Source organism: Lissotriton helveticus, chromosome 7 (assembly GCF_964261635.1).
Source record: "Lissotriton helveticus chromosome 7, aLisHel1.1, whole genome shotgun sequence".
NCBI lineage: Eukaryota > Metazoa > Chordata > Amphibia > Caudata > Salamandridae > Lissotriton > Lissotriton helveticus.
In genome coordinates, this window is record NC_136068.1 from 677,871,395 (window position 1) to 677,896,798 (window position 25,404).

The 25,404-nt window shown below is 44.4% G+C and overlaps 1 protein-coding gene across 6 annotated transcripts in view; it reads right to left on the bottom strand.

Annotated features, from left to right (window-relative positions):
- ABLIM3 (actin binding LIM protein family member 3) overlaps positions 1-25,404 on the bottom strand; it is a 432,795-nt gene that overhangs the window by 47,803 nt on the left and 359,588 nt on the right. For 5 of the 6 annotated variants that reach the window (XM_078652993.1, XM_078652990.1, XM_078652989.1 and 2 more), the window contains 2 exons: positions 22,836-22,886; positions 17,509-17,643 (listed from right to left, as the gene is read on the bottom strand). In XM_078652993.1, coding sequence (XP_078509119.1) covers positions 17,509-17,643; positions 22,836-22,886 — 186 coding nt within the window. The remainder of the gene's footprint in view (positions 1-17,508; positions 17,644-22,835; positions 22,887-25,404) is intronic. The other variant, XM_078652991.1, reaches the window with a different exon arrangement.

Below are 25,404 nucleotides of genomic sequence, written 5' to 3' on the forward strand. Positions count from 1 at the left end.
GGAGCGAGATCCTGCCTCCTCAAGCCTCCACCCCGGCTCTCTCTGGGCAGGACGTGGTTGTGTCAGTCCCCTGTGTTCTCGGTGTGTGTGTGGGGGGGGTGTGTGCTGGGGTTTGTGTAACAGGGAGTGGGGTGAGAGGGGCACGGGGGAATCTTACTTGTTCCTGTTTCTAGGCCATAACTTTGGGAAGGGCTGGCAGAGTAACGGGACATGCTAGCACAGCTGAGCGAGGTGCAGAGACCTTCCAAGAAGGGATGGGGTGCGAGGAGGGAAGGGAAGAAGAGGTGGCGGGAGTGGAGACGATAATGAAAATTAGGAGAAAAATGGGGACGAGAGAGAAGAGAAAAGAAGCGCAAAGAAAATCGGAGGAAAGTGAAGCACAGAGAGCGAGAGAGTGTGAGGAAAGAACACTAGCTGTAACAGAAACGTACAGACACCTAGTAAGAGAAGGGGCAGGGGAAGCGAGAGGCAGGCGGCGACAGAGCCGGAGGAAAGGTATGAGTGCGCGCATATTTATATTTAACTTAATGTATCGATTTGATAACGTTTATGTGTAAATATCATCTGTGAAGTACTCCGTGTAGGTTTGTTTGTGTAAGGACTGTTGTGTTCGATTTTTGCTTTTTAGGTCTCGCCTGTCGATGCGCATGCGCATCGAGCTTGCGAGACTATTGCGGCTTAACCACTCTTTAATTAACTTGCAAGGAATCGTGGCGATTCCTTGCAGTGCCCGTGACTTTTAAGCTCAATGCGCATGTGCATTGAGCTTAAAAGCGCGTGCACATCAGTTCCCTCAGCCGCACTCCAGGCCCCTGCTGTTTTCACACCCGCTCCCCGCTCCGCCCCCTCCCCGCCGTGTCGCAGATCACAGAAGCTTGTTTATCTACTTTCAAGCGCACGGCCGCTAGGCCGTGCCTCCCCTCCTCTCCTCCCCCCTCCTCCTCCTACTCTCCTCCCCTGCCTGCCGTGTCGCACCTCTCCCCTCTCCCCGCTCTGCCCCCTCCCCTGCCCGCCGTGTCGCAGATCACAGAAGCTTGTTACAATAAGACGTTTAAACATTTCTAAAGCGTGCATGCGAGTGAATGTAATCGCCTTTTGCATGCTAAATACGTTTGCTACAAGGTGATGTGAAGTGGCGTCTCGCCGGCACCAGAAATAGCTTTTAACTTCAATGAAATTGGTAAAAAAATTCCTGAAACCCTGAAACGCAAAGATAGTCACAAGTAGGCCCAGGCCGTGCACACGTCTTTATTTTCCAAAGTAATCAGTCTCCCTTAGCACTCCAGCCGTGACCTGCAATGAAGTGGCGTCTGACTGTCGGTAAACTGCCGTCTCGCTTTTGCCCGGTTTACTGCACCTCTTTCTCCAGAGGGCCACATTCCCCAATACAACAAAGACTTTTAGGCCTCCCGTGTCGTTTTTTGCACTCTACGTTTAAACAATTCAAGGGCGTGCATGCGGAGTGAATGTAATCGCTTTTTTCAATAAGAGGTGCATGCCAAATACGTTTGCTCCAAGCTGATGTAAAGTGGCATCTCGCCGGCCCCAGAAATTGCTTTTTACTTCAATGAAATCGGTAAAAAAATTCCTGAAACCCCTCTTTGTCGACAGGCGCCTAACACCCCTTGCGTTTTGCAACATGCTTTTCCAAATAGCAAATATGCGGACAGCACTCTTACATCAACAGGCTCCAACCAGTCTCACATCACCAGCCTCCAAACAATGCCACATCACCATGCTTCATGCACTATCATATCGCCTTACTCTAACCACTGTCCGCTTCCACACTTTTTCCACTTTCACATCACCAGGCTACAAGCACTCTGACATCACCAATATTAAATTAGTCTCACATTCACAGCGTCCACACATTCTCACATTCCCTACTGCCAAAAAATACAAAAGAAAAATATGAAAAAAAACTTCAACTTTTAAGTACATCCCATTTAACGTGGAAAAGCATACCACTATAATGAAGCTGTAGCTCATGTGCTTGCTACCCCCTTTACTTCTCATGCATTACATTTAAAACAACAACGCTTTAAAAGGAGCATTCACCAAAATAACTTTGCAGAAACATAGGGTTACTGCACCTCTTTCGAGAGGCGCACAACCCCCAATAAAAAAAAACACCTTTTCCCTCTCGTAGCACTCTCACATTACCAGCCTTCAAGCACTGTCACATACTCATGTTCCAAGCACTCTCAGTTCACCACCCTTTAAGCACTCTCACATCACCAAGCACCAAGTACTCTCACAATACTTTATTACATACAACTTTTTCAAAAATGCTGTATTAAACATTAAAATTTAATATACAAATTATACATTGTTTTGCATACTTATTTACTACAAGAAATTAGCAACATCTAAAACAGCTGCCATTGCTAAATAATGCAACACCCAAAAAAAGTTTATTCCAGTTGGTGGTTTTCTAATGCGAGACCTATTGCATTCCAACCCCACTCATCCACGCAACGCCACTCACACACGCAACGCCACTCACACACGCAACGCCACTCACACACGCAACGCCACTCACACACGCAACGCCACTCACACACGCAACGCCACTCACACACGCAACACCACTCACACACGCAAAGCCACTCACACACGCCACTCATCCACGCAACGCCACTCATCCACGCAACGCCACTCATCCACGCAACGCCACTCATCCACGCAACGCCACTCATCCACGCAACGCCACTCATCCATTTGCAAAACGAGAAATGTAAAGCTCTTCTATTGCGAGACCTATTGCATTTTCAATGCTTGTTTAAAATTCCAAATAAGTCATAATCAAGTTATCTGTTTGTTATTTTATGTTACAATTAATTATTTTGCATTGGGCTGTTAGGGGTATTGCCTTAAAAACCCCACTGCAAACGGTGTCTTGTCACCGTCTTTTAAAGGATTTCATGGCAGACTGGAATTTTCAATGCTCATGCCAAGTGATTTGTGCAGGCAGTGTGACAATGTTTGATTGTTGATAATGATATGTGTGGTCCGTTTCCTGGGTGTGGCCGGAGGTCTATCTACCAGGCTTATGCGCCAACTGTTGATCTGTTTCGTTTATTATCATACAAGTTCGCATATGTGTGTATTAACTTGATGTGGTGGGTGCTGTTTGTGAACTTGGATAGCCAACTGATGGCTTTCGTGGGCTGTGTTGTGTGGAGTTAAGGGCTCTGTTTACACACATTCTGTTGTATGTTGGTGGGTCCTGATGGTGCGTGCAAGCGCTGTTGTGGGCACAGTAATATACATCTACGTGGTACATCTGTGCAGTGCTGGAAGTATGTTAGGTGTTCCATCTAATATTTTATGATGCTCTGTGCTATTTAGAGCTGTTGTGGGCACACTGACACCCGTGACTCTATGACATATGTATATCTGACCTGGTATTTGTTTGCCCAGAGTTCTGTCTAACTCATAATATTTTGACTAATTAATAACATGGCGTTACTAAGCAAAGAATACCAGGTAGAGGACATTCTGCCCAATCAAGGCAGTAACCAGATGGAATTTAAACAATCCCCACCCCCCTTCCCACTTTTAACCAAATGTTTCAGGGATGGGGAGTCGTATACAATATCTTCTTGTGCAAGGAATAAGATGCTTCCAAATTACTTTACTCTTTTAGTGCCATGCAGTGAGTAGACCGATTAGGGCATCGTTCCCATTATATCAGTTTAACAGCCTCTTTCATTATGCTGTGGCTCCTGTTATATCTGGGTCTGTGTTGGACACGGCCTTGTGGCGTGGTCCGACCCAGTCCGCCTGGAAGGCCCGGAACGACATCGGCCCTCCCTTTACCTACTATCGATCCCCCTGACACGCACATTCACGAACCATCGGCACGAGCAGCCTCCCGGGCCACCTACAGCTCCCCCTCCCTGGTACCCCGGCAGGACCTGCTCGCCAACGCTGCCAGCCTGGCACCCTGACCAGGCCACCCTTCCGGCCCGACTCCATCTTGGGACCCTCACGCCCCGAACACGTGGCCGCAGCCATCCCGGGCCCGGCCCCAGCTAAGCCCAGACATTGAGGCACCAGGATCCTCCCAGGTGGTAAAGTGGCCACTCGACCAGACCCCGGAGGAGGGGAGTCTCGATGGGCCTTCTACCGCCCCCGGACGCCTGGTATCGATCGCTCTCCCAGCTCCCTGGGCGCTGGCTCCGCCCCCCTGCTGGGTGTCTGGACACCTTCATCCCGGCCCCTCTGGCCCCCAGGCGCGAGGGTCCGGACATCAAAGCCCTCCAGTCCTATATCTGGGCCAGCCCCGGATCCAGACGGCAGTTGTATCTGGAGTCGAAGCCCTGCTGACCTCGTCGCGGCTGATCCTGATCTTAACTCCTGCACCTGGAACCTTCGAGGCCCTGCTGACGCTGTCTCGGCCTGACCAAGCTGAACTATCTCCGAGGCCCTGCTGACGCTGTCGCGGCCTGACCAAGCTGAACTATCTCCGAGGCCCTGCTGACGCTGTCGCGGCCTGACCAAGCTGAACTATCTCCGAGGCCCTGCTGACGCTGTCGCGGCCTGTCCAAGCTGAACTATCTTCGAGGCCCTGCTGACGCTGTCGCGGCCTGTCCAAGCTGAACCACCTTCGAGGCCCTGCTGACGCTGGAAGTTTCTCACTTTGCCACCTTTCCACAGCACTGCATACAGCGACTAGAAGTAGGCAGGAAGCGCTACTTCCTGGTACGAAATTCCCCATGAGGCTGTACACACCCATAAATTTGCATGGTAAAGGGTATTAACTAACTACTCTGCAATGTATGGCATGACTCAGCAATTGCATATGACTTTTTATAGCGTGGCACACCTGAGAGAATACCCTTTTTAGAGATTCAGCGAGCAACACTAAATTAATGCACTTCACTTAATTAAGGAGAGCAGAGGCTGCCAGAACAAGGACCACAGTTTATAATTTTGAGGTTAAGACATCTGTGATTGAATTCCTCCACACTCTTTACTAAGTGGGCTGGCCTGTCATTCTTTTAGAGTTTGCTTAATAATAATAATTTCCAAAAATGTATTAATCAGTAAGGGCCCATATTAGCTCTCCGTACATCCAGTGGTCTCTCTGTATATGTGTTAGCCTGTCTTCTTATCTATCAGACCATGTGTCAGCTTCTTTGTATGTTTCTATGCCTCCAGGTCTGTGTCCTGCTCCGTGGTAGGTAGAGCCTCGAAGACAGTGCATGCGCTGATGTATGGCATATTGTGGGGTTTCTAAGAACATACATTAGCTTAGAGCCCTCCCATTGATTGCAACTGATCGGATCTCCTGCCATTCTCTTTTGCCTGCTTCTTATTCAAAGGGTTTCCTTGTCCATCCTGTGTCTGCCCCTCCCAAGAGCACTGCCAATTTACTTGCGACCTTCCCAGTGCTTAATTTTTGCCGGTGGTGTCTCACAAGAAAGCCTAGGGTCTCGAGTTGGGTAGAGCCAACCCAGGTCCTCCTTTCTTTTCAAAACATTTGTGGAACAGAGTAAGGCAAACTCTGAAAGGAAAAGCTTACAGCGATTCCATCTCATACCCCGCAGGTTTTGGTAACTGCCCCCTCCCAACGAGGATGGTGATAATTATAAATCTAGGGATTTCGGGAGGAAATGAATTAAGTAAATCAACAGAACGTATAAACATCACCCACTCTCTCTGCTCCTTCTTTAAGGTTCAATCCAAAATGCGAGAAGCACATAACTCCATATCCCTTTAGTCCTCTCCTAGTGGTCGGAGCAGAGTCACAGGAAAGCTACACCAGAACTGTGGAGGGGGCAAGGGAAGAAGGGGCTGTCCCTCAGTATCTGCTTTTCTTCCCCCATTCATAACTCACTCCTTTGCTTCTCTCCATTTTACCTTCACTTTCTGCCCTATGTCCACGTTTCCTCTTAATGGCCGGCTCCCCTCATTAACTGATTTTCATTTGACACCTTTCCATCTTTTATTTACACTCTCCTTTCATGCGCTCCCTGCTGTCTGCTCTTCTTCCCTTGCTTTTCTCCTCTTTCCACTTTTCACTCTGATCATTTTCACTCCAATCTTGCATTCCCAATCTCTGCTTTCCCCACTTCTTTTCACATTCTTTGTCTACCTTTGTATCTTTGTATTTATCCTTGCCTTCAGACCTCTCGTTCTTCCTCCCCTTCCCTTTTATGTTTTTCCTTCTTGTACATATCTTTATATCCACTCCAGGAATCTGTGTTTGATCTCAGGGTCATACATTTCAATCTTGGTGTGGTCACTCAGTCTTTCATCTTTCTGGGGTCGATAAAATGAGTGGCATTGATCTGGATAGCAACATTTTGAATTTGGTGTCCAGGCCCTATCTGGTGCATATGTGCTTTACAAACATACATGGTGTGTTAAGGACACAAATGTATTTTAATCTTTTGTTTATCAATTTCTTTGCAATATTATACTGTCATTATTCCCTCTGTCCCTGCTTCATCCAGTACCTTTCAAACTTGCATACATTCCCTTGACCTCCTTTCTTTCCTTCGTCCCATCTTTTTCCTTTTTCTCTTACTCCCCCCCTCCAGCCATACCTCCTTTCTTCTTTCCATTCTTGCTTGGTGCACTTTTCCTCCATTTATTCCTTACTTTCTTTTTTTCCCTTTTCCTTCCTTCACCTCATTCTTTAATTTCTTCCTTTCCTATCCCCAAACCTTCCTTCTGCTGTTCTTCCTCTTTCCTTTCTTCTTTCTATTTATCCATTACACATAGTTCACTTCTTTTCTCACACTATTCCTTAATTTCTTGCTTTCACTTTCTTTTCTTATTTTCTCCTTCTTTCATCCATGGCTTATTTGTTTCCTCACTCCAGTACTCCCCTTCGCGCCTGCATTTGTTGCTGCCTTGTTTAATGTATTCCTTCCTTCATCCCTTCCATTCTTTTGAACAGTGCAGTGCAAGCACATTCTCTTTAGTTTGCAAAACTGCTTCAAGTACTCAAATGACCTTTCCTAAAGCTGCATTTTGAGATTTAAACACATTCTCAATTTTGAGTTCATTTTTAAGTTGTTGTAATAGATTTCCTATATGTTATATTATGTTATGTAATATTGATTTGTATAGTGAACTAATCACTCAAGAGGGTATCCAGGTGCTTGGGCAGGTATGTAGGTGTGAGGCCCCCGAGGTGCTTATGTGTTGAGCCAGGGCTGAAGCTTCTTGCAGAACTCAAGAAGTAAGGAGTTAGCGCTGATGTTTTGAGGCTTATGGGTATGGGTGGAGCCAATAAATTAAGTGGGTGGAGCCACTGGAGGAAGTGGAGGAGCCGGTGGAGTGGGTGTGGCCTCCTAAAAATATTGAGCACCTGCACTTAATATTTTACAAATTAAGCACTGTACGTCCTCAGTGTTGTCCAGCCTCTCCAACCTTGCTCCCGCCGACCCACCCACCTAAAAAAGTGCTTTATTCCTCCTTTTCTTTCTTTCTTTCTTTTTACCAATTGGATAGGTCAATAAAAAGGAAAACAAAAATGCTGCATCACTTTGAAGGTGTGCATGCTTGATGCATGTACCTACAAAATGGCATGGCTGGCCACGTCACATGCTTTTCCCCCCTGTTTCCCCATGCTGCGAAGCATCGGGATGCAGTACATTACCACTAAAAGCCACTGACACGCAATTAGGTTGCAGAGATGAGACCTATTGGCTTTACCAATATATGTTCTTTCTTGTTTAGGCCAGGACTGATAATTCCTGGAGGCTGCCTAAGCATAAACTTTTAAGTGGAACCACATCATATGTCACACCATCAGCAAATCCTGCTTTTGTATCCTTTAGCAAGGTGCATTCTGGGACATGTGGTTGTGTTTTAAAAATTGAAACTCCCAACTCGGAAACAGCTGTGAGCTAAGATTTGTTTTAAGACATGGGGTAGGGGCAGATCCCACTTGTATGAAATAAAATGCTTCTGTACTTTACATTGTCGAGAGTATTGCAAGTCACTTTGGAGTACTGTGACAAGTAAAGACACTATTGCCTGCGGCCTTGTGCCTCTCCATTGTCATGGAACTCCTTGCTGACTTCCAATATCCTCATAATGTACAGAAGGAGGGTATTTTATCTCATATGTTATATTTAATTGAGATTTACTTCTATAGCGCTCTATCACCCATTATTCTGTAAAGTCTCTTGATGCTTAATAGAAATACTAAACAGAGGCTAAACAAAGAAAGCCTATTGTGTAATAAGCCTCATTTTGAGGTATATTCTGAATTTAAGAAGATTTAGGGTATCCCATTCTCAAGAGCCGTGAATCGACCTCCCAATTTTTTTTAACCCGTTTTGTTTATTACATGCTTCAGTTTGTTAGAGGTTCTCAATTTGCAGGAAGGTCACTATTTCCTGGATTTCCATGAAAGAAATTCAGGGAAATTTCCACAACACACTTTGGCCCTCATTACAAGTGTGACTATAATTTCCAACATGAGTGGAAACTCCTGGGAACTTGGAACTATTCATTTGGCATTTCTTGTCGTACCCAGTACATACCAGGTGCCATAACAACGCACTCCCAGTTACATTTTGCAAAGGAAACCTGTGGGAATTGAAAGGGAGAAAAATACCTGGTGATTTCCGAATTATACAGATTTTGATGTGCTAAGCACCACAATTCGCGTGATGCCACATTTTACGGGCAAATATCATAATAGGCTATACTAGAGCATCTGATGAACTCTGAACACAGTGTCGGATTTTATTGATACAATAATTATGACTTTAAAAACCCTCATAAAGATGGCCAACTTGGAGCTTGCAGGATGATATGAATTGGATTCCGTTGACTACTTAGAGCTGTACTGTCATTTAAAGGCCCTGAGAATTTTTTATACTTATTAATGATTTTTATACAAAGCTCAAAACGCAGGCGCCTGTGCCATTCTGATATCAAACGGCTTCGGAAATACTGCTTAACAGGAAAAAAAAACCAGAAGCAGACCCCTGATATCTACTTGAATAGGGAGGATATGGAAAGTGAAAACAGTTGTTATACTGTATTGTAATTGTATTTATAAAGCGCTTACTACCCCTGACGAGATGTCAAGCACTTTCTGCGAGTAGCACTCTACTCCAGAACTCAAAAAGGATTAGTGGTGGATTAGTTTAAGGAAATATGAAATTAATTTGAGCGGTGGACATGTGAGTCTGTTATTTGGATTGGAAAAGGATAGTTGAGGGATAGAAGAGGGAAGTGTTTGAATTTATATAGTGGTTACTACCCCTGACAAGGCTTCAAAGCACTTTTCTGTGAGTAACACGCTACTCCGGAACCCAAAAAGGATTAGTGGTGGATTAGTCTAGTGAAATTGACATGAGTAACATTACACTCTCAGCTCAACAGGACAACCCCATCTAGAAGACACATCAAAGGAAAATTGCCAAATTCTGGACACTGGGGCCATTCCTGAAGAGCAAATAGTTGCCAAGAGCATGACATATCAATGTCATGAAGCAGACAATCATACCTACACTAAAATGCTGCTCGCTATTTTAGAGTGGGCTTTAAGCACTTAGCACATTCTTTTTTTTTTTTGTATAACATTTTTATTGAGCAGAGCAGAGGTCAATACAAGAAATACAAAAAAGTACCTTTATAACAAAAATACTTCACCAGGGATAATTATACACATCAGAATGAAATCAAGCGCAATCCAATAATTCATATCATTCAGCAACAATCATTAATATACATTTAGGTGCCACTAAAATGGAAATACAAAAAAAAACAGCTAAAACCAAAGAACCAAAAGCATTCAATTTTTCAATTACTGTTTAACAGTTTAGCAGCTTCAATAGTTAACACATGGCTAGTGCAAAAAAACTGAATACTCTATTCCAATTGAGTCTTTAAATTAAAGTCCTCAAGTGCTAAAGTGCTGACATTTTTAAAGTGCAATCGTGCCTTAAAATTTTTACTAAAGTGCTGCTTTTTCGGTAAATAGTATTCATTTCTATACCTCAGACCTCGTGTGTTCTTAGTATATTCTTATGTGAAGAGCTATGTGGTAGTGGTGGATGCACTAATGGGAAAATATTTCCAAATATTTATACATTTTCTCGTTGACCCAACTCTTTTAGCATACGCCTCTTCAAACTTTTTCATCCGTCTCATTTTATTCACCCATTTAAATTAAGATGTACCTCCTCTGACCTCCAATTTTGAAGGATTAGAGAACGGACGACTAAAGTGCAGATTGCAGTGAAAGTTACTTCTAGACTAGGCAAATCCTTTCGCTTTGTTGAGATGCCAAACAGGGCTATTTCGGCTTCAGGTTCAATTACTTTGTTTATGGCCCGGCTTATTGAAGAAAAGATCTTACACCAGAAATCCAACAGCTTCGGGCATGTATGAAAAATGTGCACCAATCACCCCCCTCATGTAGCTGACATCTAAAGCATTTGTTTTCTACTCCCAAAAAGCGTTTGCTTAATGCTTTAGGAGTGAGGTACCCCAGCACACGGGATAGGAACGACATTCTTTTAAAATTGGCCGCTCTGAGAGACTTACGACCCACTTCAGTGATCCGCTCCGACTCCTGCCACGAGAAGGAACAGTTGGTTTCCTGGGATATTTTAGCCAAGATTCCATCGACTAAAGGAGAAGCTTCCTCCTTCCTAAGGAATTTATACCAATTCCCTAATCCTGTTAATTTTGCTTTGTACAGGGCAATAGCCAGGGGCATTTCCCCTGCCGACACATTATATTTATGTATAAAATTTATAATTTGAAAAAATTCCAGAAACCCCGTTATTAGTTTATTATCGAACCTGGCCAGAACCTCTTGCCAAGTAGTGAGCCTCCCTGAAACAAAGAAGGACCCCAAATCCCCAAAGCCTGTCTTCATCAATTTTTGAAGTTTTCTTGAGTGGATTTGAAGCCCGAGGCTCTTGCACTCCTCTATTCTCAAATAGTGGAAACCACCCCCCACTTCCTGTTTAAAAAAAGACTGTAATCTATATGTTATATCTCGAATGGTCTTATATCTGGTCTTCTTTGGTAATTTTGCTGTTTTTAAAAATATCGGAACTTGCGAGCCTGCCTCATGCACCATTTTTTCGTAAAAAAACATGTCAAGCTGTCTATTAGGTGCCAGTAAGCGAGCTGCAAGATCCATTATTGCGGCCATGTAGTATGTTCTTATATTTGGTAAAGTTAGGCCCCCTTGTGTAGTTCCCAGCTGTAGTGTTCTTAATTTCACTCTTGAAACCTTCTTGTGCCAGACAAAGTCCCTGGCCATCGAATCAATCTCCCTAAAATAGCGCAAATTGATTTTTAGTGGGACATTATAAAAAAGAAAAACCAACAAAGGAAGGATCGACATTTTAATAAGTTCGACCCGGCCAATCAAAGTTAGAGGCAGTAAAGTCCATCTAAGTTCTAATTTTATTCCGAGTTGTTAGATAGTTCAAGGTAAATAGTTGATCGAATTGATTGGAGACATAAATACCTAGGTATCTGATCGGTTCGTTATTTAATGCTTGCGATCTTAAATTTGATGTTAAAAAGTTGCAGTCCGAATTCAGTACCAACACCTCAGTTTTCCTTCTGGTTAATCTTGTAACCACCAATCCGTTCAAACTGGTTAAACTCTTGAAGAGCTTTATCAAAATTAAATTTATCGGGATGAAGGTATAAGATGATATCATCTGCGAATAATTTAACTTTTGACATTCCTTCTATGGGTGGCTTGATAATAGGATTACTGCGTATTCTTATTGCCAGAGGCTCAATAAAAAAAGTTAAACAAGATAGGGGACATCGGACAGCCTTGCCTGGTGCCACGGTTGATATTAATCGCTCCTATCGAGTTAGCATTGACTACCACTTTTGCCTGTGCATCCTGATATATGTTTTTTAACATACTAATTATCATTGCCGGAAACCCAAATTTTAGCAAGCCAATAAAAAGTGCCTCCCAATTCACCAGGTCGAAGACTTTTTCTGCGTCAACCATTGAAATTAAAGTTGGAATTTTATTGACCAAAACAAAATCTAACGCCTGAATTAAAAACCCGGTGTTTGATGACATAGACCTTCCTGAAACGAAACCTGACTGGTCAGAGTGAATTAACGCCTGAGCAATTGGTGTGAACCGCTGGGCCCATATTTTCATTCGAATCTTAAAATCAGCATTAAGAAGACTGATCGGTCTATATGAGTTGACATCCTTCTCATTTTTCCCCTTTTTAAACAAAACTAACAATAATGGACTCTTTAAAACTCGAAGGAATCGCTCCTCCCAATCGAACAAAATTAAATAACTTAACCAAAAAAGGGGTCAGTTCTTTAACAAAAGTCTTGTAAAATTCGATTGGGAGCCCATCTGAGCCACACGCTTTTGCCCCGCCAATTAATCTCACTATATCTAAAACTTCCGAAGCTAAAATTTCTCTCTTTCTAATTGAACCGATGACGGTCCAGGTAACTTGGGAAGATTAACTTCATCAAAATACTTATAGAGATACAATCTGACCCTACCTTGTATGTTGTAGAACATAACTTAGAGTAATAGTCCAAAAATACCCGCGCTATGTCACTTTTATCTCTAACAATATTTTGCGATATAGGATCGATGATCTCAATTATAGTGGCTTTCTCCTGTTTGGCATTAGTTTGCCCTGCTAACATCTTTCCCACCATTTGGCTCTCCTCATAAGACACGTAGCACATTCTTAGTAAGATGTTTAGTTTAAATTTTCTTAAGTGGCTTGCAATTAGTGTTTTGACTCATTCTATGTACTGGATAAATTATTGACTTATATGGGATCAAGCATTCAACGTAGGACTGCTTGTTGTGATTTTGAATAATGGCTCTTGTACATGCATCCATTTTTCTTAGGTTATATTTTAATACACATGGCTTCCTGATGAAGGCACCCAGCCGAAACGCGTGTAGGAAACAGATTTCCATTAGCCATGTTGAATTATGACAGCCATTTGTATTTATGACATGATCACTTTGTCTTCTGATAATTTGAATAATTGAATTTTTTTAACATAATGATGTCAAATAGCACCAATGTGATTGTCAAAATCAATGACTGATATCTAAATGTGTAAATGTAAAGGACTTGTAAAGCGCACAGCTGCCCGTAAGCGTCCCGGCGCTTGCTTAGGGAACCCGTCCTGGTATTCCCCTGCGAGAAACCCCAGCAAGGTGTCCACAAGGTGAAAGCCAGGCATCCCGCCGCGAGGGGCCGTAGAGGAGATTAAGCAAGCTATTGCCCAGAGTCGCAGAGTGTGACCCCATGAGTTGAGTAGGCACCAGAGCGAGAATTGTCGAGTCTGTGGAATTTTGAGCCCGAGACCCGCCGAGGCATGGAATCGAACCCTGGTCCACGGTCGATCTCAGCTTCCGGGTCTGCCGCCTCTAACCACTGAGCCACGCTTCTCCATACAAGGATGTAATTGTTTTATTCAATTGTTTTGTATTTACTGTTCTCAATATATATTTATGAATCTAAAACAAATAATTAAAATATTTTTGATATAATTGTACTGGATGGCATGTTCATGATGTATACTATTTATGACTAGGTCCACCTATATTTTCATTGTTCCTAAATGGTGATATTCACACACTAGATAATTTCCCTGATTTAGGAACTTATTTCAGGGGTACCCCTATTTTTTCACACTTTAAGCACCACCCTGCATATCGCTCCATAAAACACAAAATAAAGTCTTCAGGATTATGATTGTTTTTTCATAATTTATATGAACATCACGGCTGTATTACAAAAAGGGGACACAGATGCATTGGGTATAATCAGGAACAGTGTGCCCTATTACAATTAGTGCACTGCACCCAGGGCAGCTGCAAAACCAAACCTACCCTGGGGACATCACAATCAGTGAAATGCGGAGCAGCTGCTTACTAGGTGCTCCTTGTTTCGCAGTGCAGACGGCATGTGGCCTGTACTTTAAGAGCAGCAAGAGATCCCCTAGAGGGGAACATCCATTACGACGTGGTGTTTACACCACACTACCATTACAACGCTGGTTTTACAACGCAAGTCGTTACCACGACTTGCGCTGGAGGGCGCTCTAGGCTAAGGAATAGTAGATTTACTATTCCAACACCTTTCCCTACTGTACGTAGGCTGGAGTTGGAATAGTAAATCTTACTATTCCTAAGTCCAGCACCCTACAGTGCAAGTCGTGGTAATGACTTGCGTTGTAAAGCCAGCGTTGTAATGGTAGTGCGGTGTAAACACCGCGTTGTATTGACATACAACCCTCCTAGAAGGCAGATGCAATGAGTGACACCACCTGCCTCCAGCAGGATTACTGGGCTGACCATGGGACCCCTTTTCCATATTCCAGCGGGCTGCCCTCATGAGGTGTATGCACACTGTACCACCTCTTTGTGACTAATTCTCACTGCGTCTATTACATTGTCCTACATTGATAATACAGCACCAGACAAGACTCAAAGTGATACCCTCATTTGCATGGGGGGCCACACCCAATACGAAGATGGGAACACCATCCGAAGATAGCACTGGCACTATAGTGCGCAAGCGCTATCATTATTACAGAAGGGGGAGCACAAGCATCTGCAGCCCCTTCTGTAATGCTATCGTGCCCCAGGAATGCGCAAAGCAGGCACACACGCCTGTTGCGTCTCCGGTGCACTATGGGCAATACGGCCTCAGATCTCCAGAGTGACGACGGGGGTGTTGAAATATGGGGGAAACAATTCTGGGAGCTCAACAACAAATTCTACAGATAACTAGATCAATAGAAACCCACTAATCAGACACATTGCAAGCCCATCTGACTGGTACCCCAGGCTCTTCAATGAGCTGGCCCCAAGAAACAATTCACCTGAGACAATACAAAACAGTTTAACAAATAATCAAATCTACAAATAAAAATGTATCATTTGAGCCTGAAGTAACGGTGCTCAAACCAGAGAAAAACTGCCAGTCATCATAGAAACAGAATCTTAGATCAGTCATCAAACTCAGATAAATATAAATGGTCTCCCAAACAGCATTTTAAAATATAGTCAATATCCAGTGTGCTACGAAATGGAAGAAAGTGTTTGATCACCATCAGCTCTTGCAAGGGGCTCTTCCTTGGGGTGAAGACAATGACGGCTGGGTGAGTATGAGAAGGTGCAGAGGTGGAGAGGGGTGGTCCATAGGAGACAAGATTGAGCTAATCGTCACACTTTACCTGGCTAAAGCTGGATGTACTAAGATACAAATGCAAAAGGGTGTACAAGGGCCTGAACGCAGCCCCCTAGTAGACTGCACTGGGTGGTATTCTGTCAGAATCCCCCGATACACGGCCAGGCAGAAGATGGCTGTATTATTACATAAGGTCTGTATTATTACATAAGGTCTGCATTATTATCTAACATCTTCCCAGACAGTGGGATGCCGCAATCTGTAACAAGGCTTGACCACTTCCATGTCATGTAGCTGCATTGGGCTGTTCTAGGGAGTATTCTTTGCTCATCAACTGGCCACAGCTAATTGCAGTGCTTAATTTATGCCAGTATTTACTGGGACTGAGAACTAGAAATCACTTTGGAACACAAGGACTTAGCTGTAGTGTGATTGTAGTTATCAATGCTGTTACATTAATACATGCATGCACTGTGCAGAAAGGTCAGCATATTTTGCATAACATTGTAAGCACCCATGATATATATTAATTATTTTTACATTGGCCTTGGCATAGCCTTGGATTTCCCTGGAGACTCTCTTTGGCTGTACCATCCCCCAGGTCAGACAAAAAACAGGGCGGCCTTTGTATTTAAAGCACACTTTGCATGTGTTTAACTGTTCAAAATTAATTTTAAAGAGCACGTTGTGCTTGACCTCTCTGCAGCAATACCACAACATAGTCATCAGAAAACTCCATGAGATCAAGGACCTCAAGGACCTGCACTCAAATGGATCTACTTTTTCTTCACAAGAAGAACCCAAAAAGGCAGAGAGCCACTCTTCACATCGGAGTTTAAGAAACTGATCTGTGGAGTCCCCCAGGGATCGCCCCCAGCCCGACCCTGTTCAATGTCTACATGACACCACACGGTCACCCCATCGGGTCCCAAGGCATCAATATCCTCTCCTACGCTGACAACACCCACCTCCTTCTCTCCCTGAAGTACAACACTAACACCACCAGAACCAACTTCACCAACTGCATGATAATGGTAGCAGAATGGATGAGAGCCAACTGCCTGAAACTCAACTCAGATAAGAAAGAAGTACTAGTGTTCAGAAGCAAGACCGCCACATGGGACACCACCTGGTGGCTGAATGAGCTAGCACCACCACCTATACCCACCGACCACACAAGAAACCTAGGCATCAACATGACGGCACGTCAACACAGTGCACACTGCTTGCTTCCATATCCTACGCATGCTCTGAAAAATCTTTAAATGGGTGCAACAGAACACCGGATTAGCTGTTACTCAGGCCCAGACCATCCAGAATGGCACTGCAAGACTCAACCTCGCACTCCGCACCCACATCTTGTTTCACCTTAGAGAGATTCACTGGCACCCCATTCAAAAACGCAGCCAATTCAAACTCTTCATGCACAAATAGAAAGCCTTGCACAACACTGGACCAGCATAGATTAACAGCTGAATACACTTTCATCAGCCAGCCATGTACTTACGCTCAGTCTCACTCTCATTCGCACACACTCCCCGCATCCATAGAGGCAAAGCAGGAGGGCGCTTATTGTCCTACATTGCACTTAAACGAACTCCCACAGCACATTAGAGATCCTCCTCAGTTCTTGAGTTCCGCAAGAAGCTGAAAACCTGGCTTTTTCGGTTAACCATATGTGGACTACACGCTTACATACCTGGGATCCTCCTATCCCTGTGCCCATCTCTTTGGGCATAATGTTGTAGTGTGATTTGACTTAGCATATACCTAGTATCATGGTAGTTGGAGTATTTCAATTCAGAGCAAATAATTCTCGTAAGACAAAGGAGGTGTATTTAACATGGGCCTTTTTATACAAACAAATCTGGTTCCTCTTGTTTCAATAATAAGGACCAATTGCAGTCCTTATTAAGATAATTTAAAGCATATTTTGTGTGATGTGCAGTGTATGCTAATGGTCGTTGATCAGAGGTGAGGGGACACAATGGGCGGTGGCCATCTTTCCTCATTGCTCAAAAGCCTCTTCCCTCAAATTTATTACTATTGGATTTACTCAAGTATCACCTCTTTCTATCGCCGAGACACAGGATGTTGAATTGAGTAAATTTGCCTTCTGCCCCTCGCCCAGTAGCGGCTGCGCACTGCAACGCGGATGCAGAGCACAATGTAATTTGTTTTATTTATTTATTTATATACACAACTCAGTTTGGCCGCATTCTGGAGTTTACTACCCCCACCCTGCCCCTGCCATGCCCCGACCCATCGCCCGCAGCACTCCCTTGAGGAGCCACTACTGCACTCTCCTGGCTGTGGTACCGGCTAGTAGTTACGATCTCGCTTTGCTTACCCTTCGGTGAGCTCCGACAAGTCCAGTAGTCCGACTCTGAATGGTAGTAGGAGTCTGGCGAGTAGGCTGGGAGGTATCGGGATGCCTGGGCGATGTCTTCACTCGTTTTGCTTTTTGTTGCTTCAAATGGATCATCTGCAAACATGAAAGATAATGGCATTTCCGGGTCAGAGGTTATGCTGATGCAGCAAGGCAGGAAGGGATTGGTGTCCTTGGCCCCCCTTACAGTGAGGCATACTGCTCCCTTCACTTGAACGGTGGAGTGGAGAGTGCATTGTAGAGAGGGGGCTGAGTCAATTTTGCGAAAACTTCAAGAAGTTTTCCGAGAAAAAACTTCCGCTTTGTACACACCCGTTTAGAACTAATCTTCGGATAGCCAGATCCTCACACAAAGTGAGTGCTGCATTCCATGTTTACTCGCCACACATAAGGATGCCAAATGTATACTGGCAGCACAAATTCTGTCAGGATAGAGTCAACTCACCCCCCCCCCCCCCCATCTCAGGCTTTTTAATATGTTCTGCTGATCAAACCCCAAGAAACGTTAATGCAGTTTTAGAAATGTTCAAATTTGGCAACGTTTATCTGCATGTCCAATGAGAAGGTGCCCAACCCATCCCCGCCCACATGCTGCTGTTACTCTCTCAGAGTGCCTGGCACTCCCACCCCTCCTCAGAAGACCAGTAGACGCAGAATCCCTTTACTTACTGCAGAAACACAGATCCAGCCAGTAAGGAGGCAGCGTAGCACAGAGAGAGGAGAAAAGGAGTGATGAGCAAGTGAACAGAAAAGCAGACATCCTGAAACAACCTTAAAATGTAGTGTGTCCATGCCCACCTCGTAGTGCATAAACTGTGCCCAACATGACTAGCTGCGCCATTGACGTAATGGACTTCGACGATGGACTGAACATATGGCGCTGACAAAGCACATCTGTCCAGGGTCTGATCTCTGCCTCCCACCCTGTTCCAGGGTCTCACCCGTTCCTTCGTATCAGGGTCTGACCTCTGCTCCCCACCCGGCCACTGATGGTGGACCCTGTCTACCTCCCGTGGCCAGCGGCGTCTCCTCCACTAAGGCGGAGGAGCTTCGCCCCACCGCTTTTTAGCAGTGCATAAAAGGAAAAATAAAATGATACCTATGCAATGTTATTATCATTTTATTTTTCCATAGTGGCCAGGGCAGTTCAGAGCAGGGATAGAAGTGCTGAGCAGTCTCTAAGTGCGCATGACGGTTTGGCCAACTATCTTGGTCTGGCCAAACTGTTATGTGCACTTATCCTGTTCTCCACCCAACTGTATTGCAAAGCCTGGGCGGAGAACATGCACAGGCTCCCACTTCCTGTCTAAAGACTGAACCACGGTGCTCAGACCAATCGCGAAGCTGCTGTCATGCTGGTGAAAGCAGCATCTTGATTGGCTTAAGGGAGCCTGTGTGCTTCCTGCTCCCGGGACTCATCAGGAAGCGAAGCAGAGGAGAGACGACAGAGGCAAGACGGTGGCCGTGAAGAGGTAAGTGTAATTTTTTTGTTTGACCACCCCACCATCCCCAATCCATGCCAGCCGTCACTGCCAGTGGCCCTTATCTGAATTTATCAGAGTAAAATGTTCTGATTGTCCACGACTAATCCCCGTTCATGGCCTACAGAATTTCAAGATGTGCTCCATTCATGGCACGCACCTCTGAGGTCTCTCAAGGCACCTCGTCGGACCACACCACACACAGGGTGCCTTGGCTGTCCTGGCACTGACACAGACCCTCCCACTCTCCCAAGTGATTATAGGTAACTTCATTCACAGTGAGTTCTGCTGAAGAAAATCCACTCGCCACAAAACTCCAACGGTGGCCCTGAAGCTCTCGCTCCCAAACATCAAATACTACGGTCACCCCATGCGCCTGTGATGCGTGCCTCTTTCCGGACCCCTAACCGTCCCTACAATGAGACCCCCTAAAAGCAATAGGACCCCTTAAAGTCTTTGCCCATGTTCCTCAAGCTAACATATTTTCAGAAGTTAATGTAGTGCAACCTCCCCGCTCTTCAGACACTTTAAATCACGGTCACCTGCTGGAACGGCAACGTGATCTCCAAAAGTCTCTGTAAAGATTCCGTAGCCATAACCTCCAGGACGAACACAATGGGATCCCTCCGCAGCCCTACCACTGCACCCTCCTGAACCAGAAAACCCCAATGATGACTGCCAGGCAGAATCCCCCGGTCCTGATCAAATTCTATTCTATATGTTATGCAACCAGCGGTTGAAGTGCATTAAAAAAAAGTAAGGGAACTGTGATGTTGTGCACAATGGGGGCAGGGGTGAAAGGTGTGGCTAAATAACCAAAATATTCTGTAACTTTTTATGGTCTTTCACCTTCTGGTATGTGCATATAAAATAATGGTTTGAAGGTAAAATAAATGCAAGTTAAGTTAATCGGTGGGAAATACACTTTCGTACTTTATGAAACCTCCATTAGTTATTGAACTGCGTAGGTCTGTGTCTGTAACCAGAGAGCCACGGTATTGACCTGCAGGGCGGTGACAGGGGGAGGGGGAGGGGAGGGTGGGGGGTAGTAATGTATGGATTATGGAGTTTAACAGGTAAGTAAACATATAAATAAATAAAATGAATTTTGTTGCGCGCACTGCATCACATTTGGTGATGCAATGCACGCAACGAAATTCGTTATATTTATTTATATGTTTACTTACCTGTAAAACTCCGTAATCCAACACATGACCACCCCCCACCCTGCCCCTCCGGCTCCCCACGTCACCGCCCTGCAGGTCATCCCACTACCGACCGCGGCTGAAATCTTCCAATGCAGGATTTGTGCAAGAGAGGCTAGAACTTTGTTTCAAGGGTCAGAAAGACGCACACCAGTGGCCCTTTTGAGCATAAAAAGCTCTTCATTATTGACTGGACCCAATTTATCAAGTCCCTTAAAAGAGCAAGGGATTCGGCAAAATGATGCCACAATATGTCTCAAAACCCAAGCTGGCATCGTCAAAGAAAGAACATTCTGCTACACCTAATGATGGTGATTGCTATAGAAGAAGAACTGGGTAAAGAGAACAGTTTTTTAAGTCTGACTTGACAGTACAGACAGTGCAGCTGTTGCCAGACCTTATGTGATCAACAGATAAAGGTTTTGATAAGCACAACTAGGAGAGGGGGGGGGATTTTGGCTCCTCCTATATGATGATATTCTGAACTACAGCAGAAGTTGTGGGCTGCCCCTAAAAAAGAGTATTTGTCTTGCACTTTTTGCCTTTTGGGAACACTTACTCTCCATACAGTAGGGCGGAATTAGTTATGATGACAAGCCAATAACCAAGGCTATAGACCTGATCGATTTATTATGTAAAGTTATGAAAAAGCAGTAGGCGTGATGTATTTATTGTGAAAAGCTTATAGGCCTTAAAAGGTGGATTGTTTTTAGACCTTGTGCAAGCATGTAGACAGGTATTATGTTAAGTTTAATCACACAGATTGCTGTAATAGGAAAATATTTTAATGTTGGTTCCTTCCTCTGACAAACCATGAAGTAGAAAGCTTACACACTGCTAAGTCTTGTTAGGAACTCTTGGGAGAGAAAGTACATTGCTTTCCCATCTGTAATTGTATACATATTTGCAAGATTATGACTATTTGAATGATGGTTATCAGCCTATGTACAACTCAGTAGGTAGTGCCGATTATGGTGACAAACCAATAGTAACGGCTATATATATGCCTTATTGGTTAGATGGGAAAAAGTATGTCAGATTACATAGGTTTGATCTGTTTTATATATTAAATGACAAAACCAGAAGGTCCGAATAATATATTAAGAAAAGCATGTGTTAAAGGCAATAGGCTTTGATTGTAGATTGCTCTTACACTGTGCTAAAGCTTGCAGGCAGGTATTTTGGTGCATGGAATCTCACAGTTTACTGTAGTCGGAAAGGGTTTTAGTGTTGATGACTCACTGTAAGAAACCATGAGAATATAAGATGCACACTACAGTAATCTTCAATAGGGCCTCTTAGGATGGATTATTTTTATTATTCGGGCAACTGTTCCTTTGTACATCATTGTCATTTTATTTTGTATACTTCATGGCTGCCTTGTGGGAAAGCTTATTACAGTAAACCCAAGTCGGTTATTGCGACAAGCCAGTGATAAATGCTATAGACCTGATTGTTTCATTGAGAAAAGTTATGTCAGTTGCAATAGGTCTGATCTATTTATAATGAAAAGTTATGACAGAAGCAGAAGGCCTAATGTATTAATAAACTCATATGTTAAAGTCTGTAGGCCTTTAATGGTGGATTGTTATGTGCCATGTTAATTCTTGCAGACATGTATTTTGTTCAATAGAATCTCATCCCTTAGTAGGTAAGAGTTTCTTTTACTAAGTAACGTAAGATGGTGAATGCAAGAGTGAGTCAGTGGGTGGATGAATAGATGTATGAGTGGAGGGCATGGATGTGTGCCAGAGTGTATGTAAGATGATTTATTGAGTACCTAAACGCCTTCAATGAGTGAAAGGCACTTTCAATTATGGGCAAGACTTAATGGTTGTGTCATTGCTTGTCTCGGCAGTGGATGACCTTTTGAATATATCTAACAGGGCCTTACTTTTGCAAGACTGGTGTCATAAACCCCCTTGAGCAAATCCCCAATTCAACACACACAGCGCCTTCGAGCGCAAGGACATCTTAAGGACTGGAGGCCGTGGGCCAAACGCATTTAGGGGTCCCCTGTTCAGAACAGCTTTGAATTTATGATCCAATGTCAGCTCTTTCATGCCCTTTTTGGTCAGGTCACTGACAGTGCACAGGCACACTGGTCCAAATTCTAAATGTGTTCACGTCTAATATTCATAGAAAGTAAGGTGTGTTTTCAATATAGTAACATAGCAGTACCTCCTTAATAGTACTGCAATAATCTGAATAACAACATTCCATTTCTCATATATGAAGTCCTGCTTTGATCTCAAAGAACTTGTTTTAAAGATGTTGCATGAAACATAAATAAAATATTTCTATACAAAATGTCTGTAATATGTAAGAGACCCTTATGCATCACCCACATACAAAATAAATGAAAGGAAAATGTTATTTAAAACAATCTGTTTAATAATTATTCAAGGTCATCAGAGCAAGACTCTGCAGAACAGAGTTGGCTCTATCAGGGGCCCCCTGGAAGGCTGGGGCCCTGGGCCAGAGCCCACTTTGCCCATGCCTTAAAACGTCTCTGTTTGAGCGGCGACATGCGCATGCGCTTTCCGCTCTTCTCCTAGATATGGCTGCCAGTGAACCCCTTCGTCCCATTAGTTGTCAGTACCGTGCCGCTTATAGATGGGTGGCTTCCTGTAGATATTACTCTCTCCTACCGCTGCAAAGAGAAAGAAAAAGAAAGGAGTGGGGGCAGGGAGTAGACAGAAAGTTTAGTACAGAAGTCACAGGGCATACACTGCCTGCATGCCACCAGTTCCTTACTCCTAACTTTAAACCCACAGTAGTGTAGACAGCACACCAAATGGACCCCTGCTCTGATATATTTAGGTAGACTCTCCTGTACTCATGCACATATATAATCTGCTTAGTAGGCGTCTTGGGAATTCTGTATAGTTGAGTGCTTTCACCTGTACATAGAGCCTTGAGCAAAACTGTTCTACACACATCCTTCTGATATGCATATAAGTATTGTTTATTAGACAGTCAAAATTGTGTCATGACATTCAGGTTGGAAGGATGAAGGGCTTACATAACTGTTTGCATTGCAATCTATGACCTGAGTACTCAAAAGACAACAATGGACCACCTATCATGCAAACTTCACAACACAGCATACTAACAAAGAAAGACACCAAGACAAACAAAGCCAGGACAGAGGGGCATGAACACAAAGGCAGTCTGGTCTTCAGAGTTCACAGTCAAAGACGAGCGAAGCCTGAGAGTCAGATGTAGGTATGTATGTGTCATGAGGTGTCATGTGAGGTATCCTGTAGGAGGTGGGTGAGTGTGGGGTAGTGAGATGGCGAAGAGTGGATTGTGAGGGAAAGGACTTCACTTTATGTTTAGGGATTATCAGCTCTCTGGAAATCTTTATCACCCAGGAACAGGCGATCCTAATATATACCCAGTAAAATATATGGTGGGGTCAGCAGATTGTCCATTAGGTAAAAAAGGCAGACTACTGTACTCAGAGTGTACTGGGACAACCAAAGGCAAGAATAAGTGGGCAAATTGCAAAATCAACAAATTCAGGTTTTATATATCCGAGAGTGTGGAGATAAGGAATGTGCAATCGTGCCATATGGAAGCCAAATAAACTTCAATTGTTGGGCGGGTGCCACCGGATTGGGTGTCCAAGAGGAGGAACATCAACGGGAGACATACATATATATATATATATAAGTACTTTGGCCCCGTGAGAAAAATCTCCATGAAACTTTCCAAAACACTGCTCTCTTTAGACTACTTTGTAAATGGAATGTTTCCAGGTGATCCATCAAACGGGATTAAAAAAAGGAGGGGGGTCCCAAAACACAAAATCCCCATGCATTTTCAATAGATTTATTTAAGAAGGGCTACAGCAAAAAACTGCAGAATTTGAATTACACCAAATGTAGCAGGAAGCTAGATCTTAGTCAGCAGATTGTTCTTTTTGGGATTTGGTCTAAATCCATTCATTAGCTTTTTAAGAAATAAAGGGTAAAAAATATTTGTATATCTGGATGGTTGGGTCCGCGAGAGGCTCGAGACATTCTCGCTCGAGCCCCAGTTAGAAAACAGAGGATTCTGATTGGCTCAGGGAGCTTTATTTCCCTTGGGCCAATTCACTTCCGCTGGATTCAAACTTCAGCGGTGCAAATCCTCTGATTGGCTGCCAGCAACATGAGAAAAACTTTGCCGCCAGACATTACAGGACATGGAGGGGCACATTAGGTTGTACAAAAGGACCACCCCCATAAGGGCGGGGGTCCCGTGGGTGCCATTAGGATGCGCCCACCACAGTGGCGGACACATCCTGCATTCCTAACATTGTGGCGGGCGGTGCACTCAGCACCGCCCACCACAATGCCAAGAAGGCTTGTTGTGCAGTTCCATGCACAACATGGCAGGCACCGCGCGGTGCCTGCCATGTTGTGCATGGAACTGCAGGGTACCCCCCATGTGCACCCCACATCCCCCGGAGTCCCTGGGGGCCCGCAACGGGCCCCAAGCAGATTCTGCATCCCAGAAAGGCATTTCAACACCCACATTCTAATATGGCTGGCAGTGTATTTCAGACACCGCCACCATATTGAAGCATTTTCCCCCCGGTCGACATGTCGACTGGGCAGAAAATCGGTGGATGGTCTTTCCGTCCGCTGCAGTCCCCCCAGCCATTGTAATATGGCGGGGAGTCATTTCTGCATGGATGGCGGGCGGCTCCCCCCTGCTGGGCCGGCGGTAGCGATCCGCCCGCCATCCTAATGGGGCCCTTAGTCTCCAACCTGAAGTAAGTAAAAAAAAAATAGGGGGACCCAGCAGTAACCCCCTCCCGGGGCCAAAATTAAAAGAAAATCAGCAGTCTTTCGCTGCGATCCCATGGAACCCCCCTGCGGTATAAAAAAAAAGAAAACGACAGTCGGAGCGGCATTCCTCAATTTTAATCACCTGGGAGGCCACCCCTGGGCTGGATATATAAGGGGTGGAGGGCACGAGGACACCCTCCCTAGCCAGTATAGTCCCTGTGGGGCCCAGTTCTGGAGCCAAAATGCCAAAAAAGGGGCGGTGGCTCACTCCCTTTTTTTGTAAGTTTTGGCCTGTGGGGTGGGCTCCTCAGGGCCTATAATGGCTCGAGAGGGGGACCTATGGCCCCCTGATCTTTAAAAAAAAGCCCTTCGGGCAGGTGATCCTCAGGG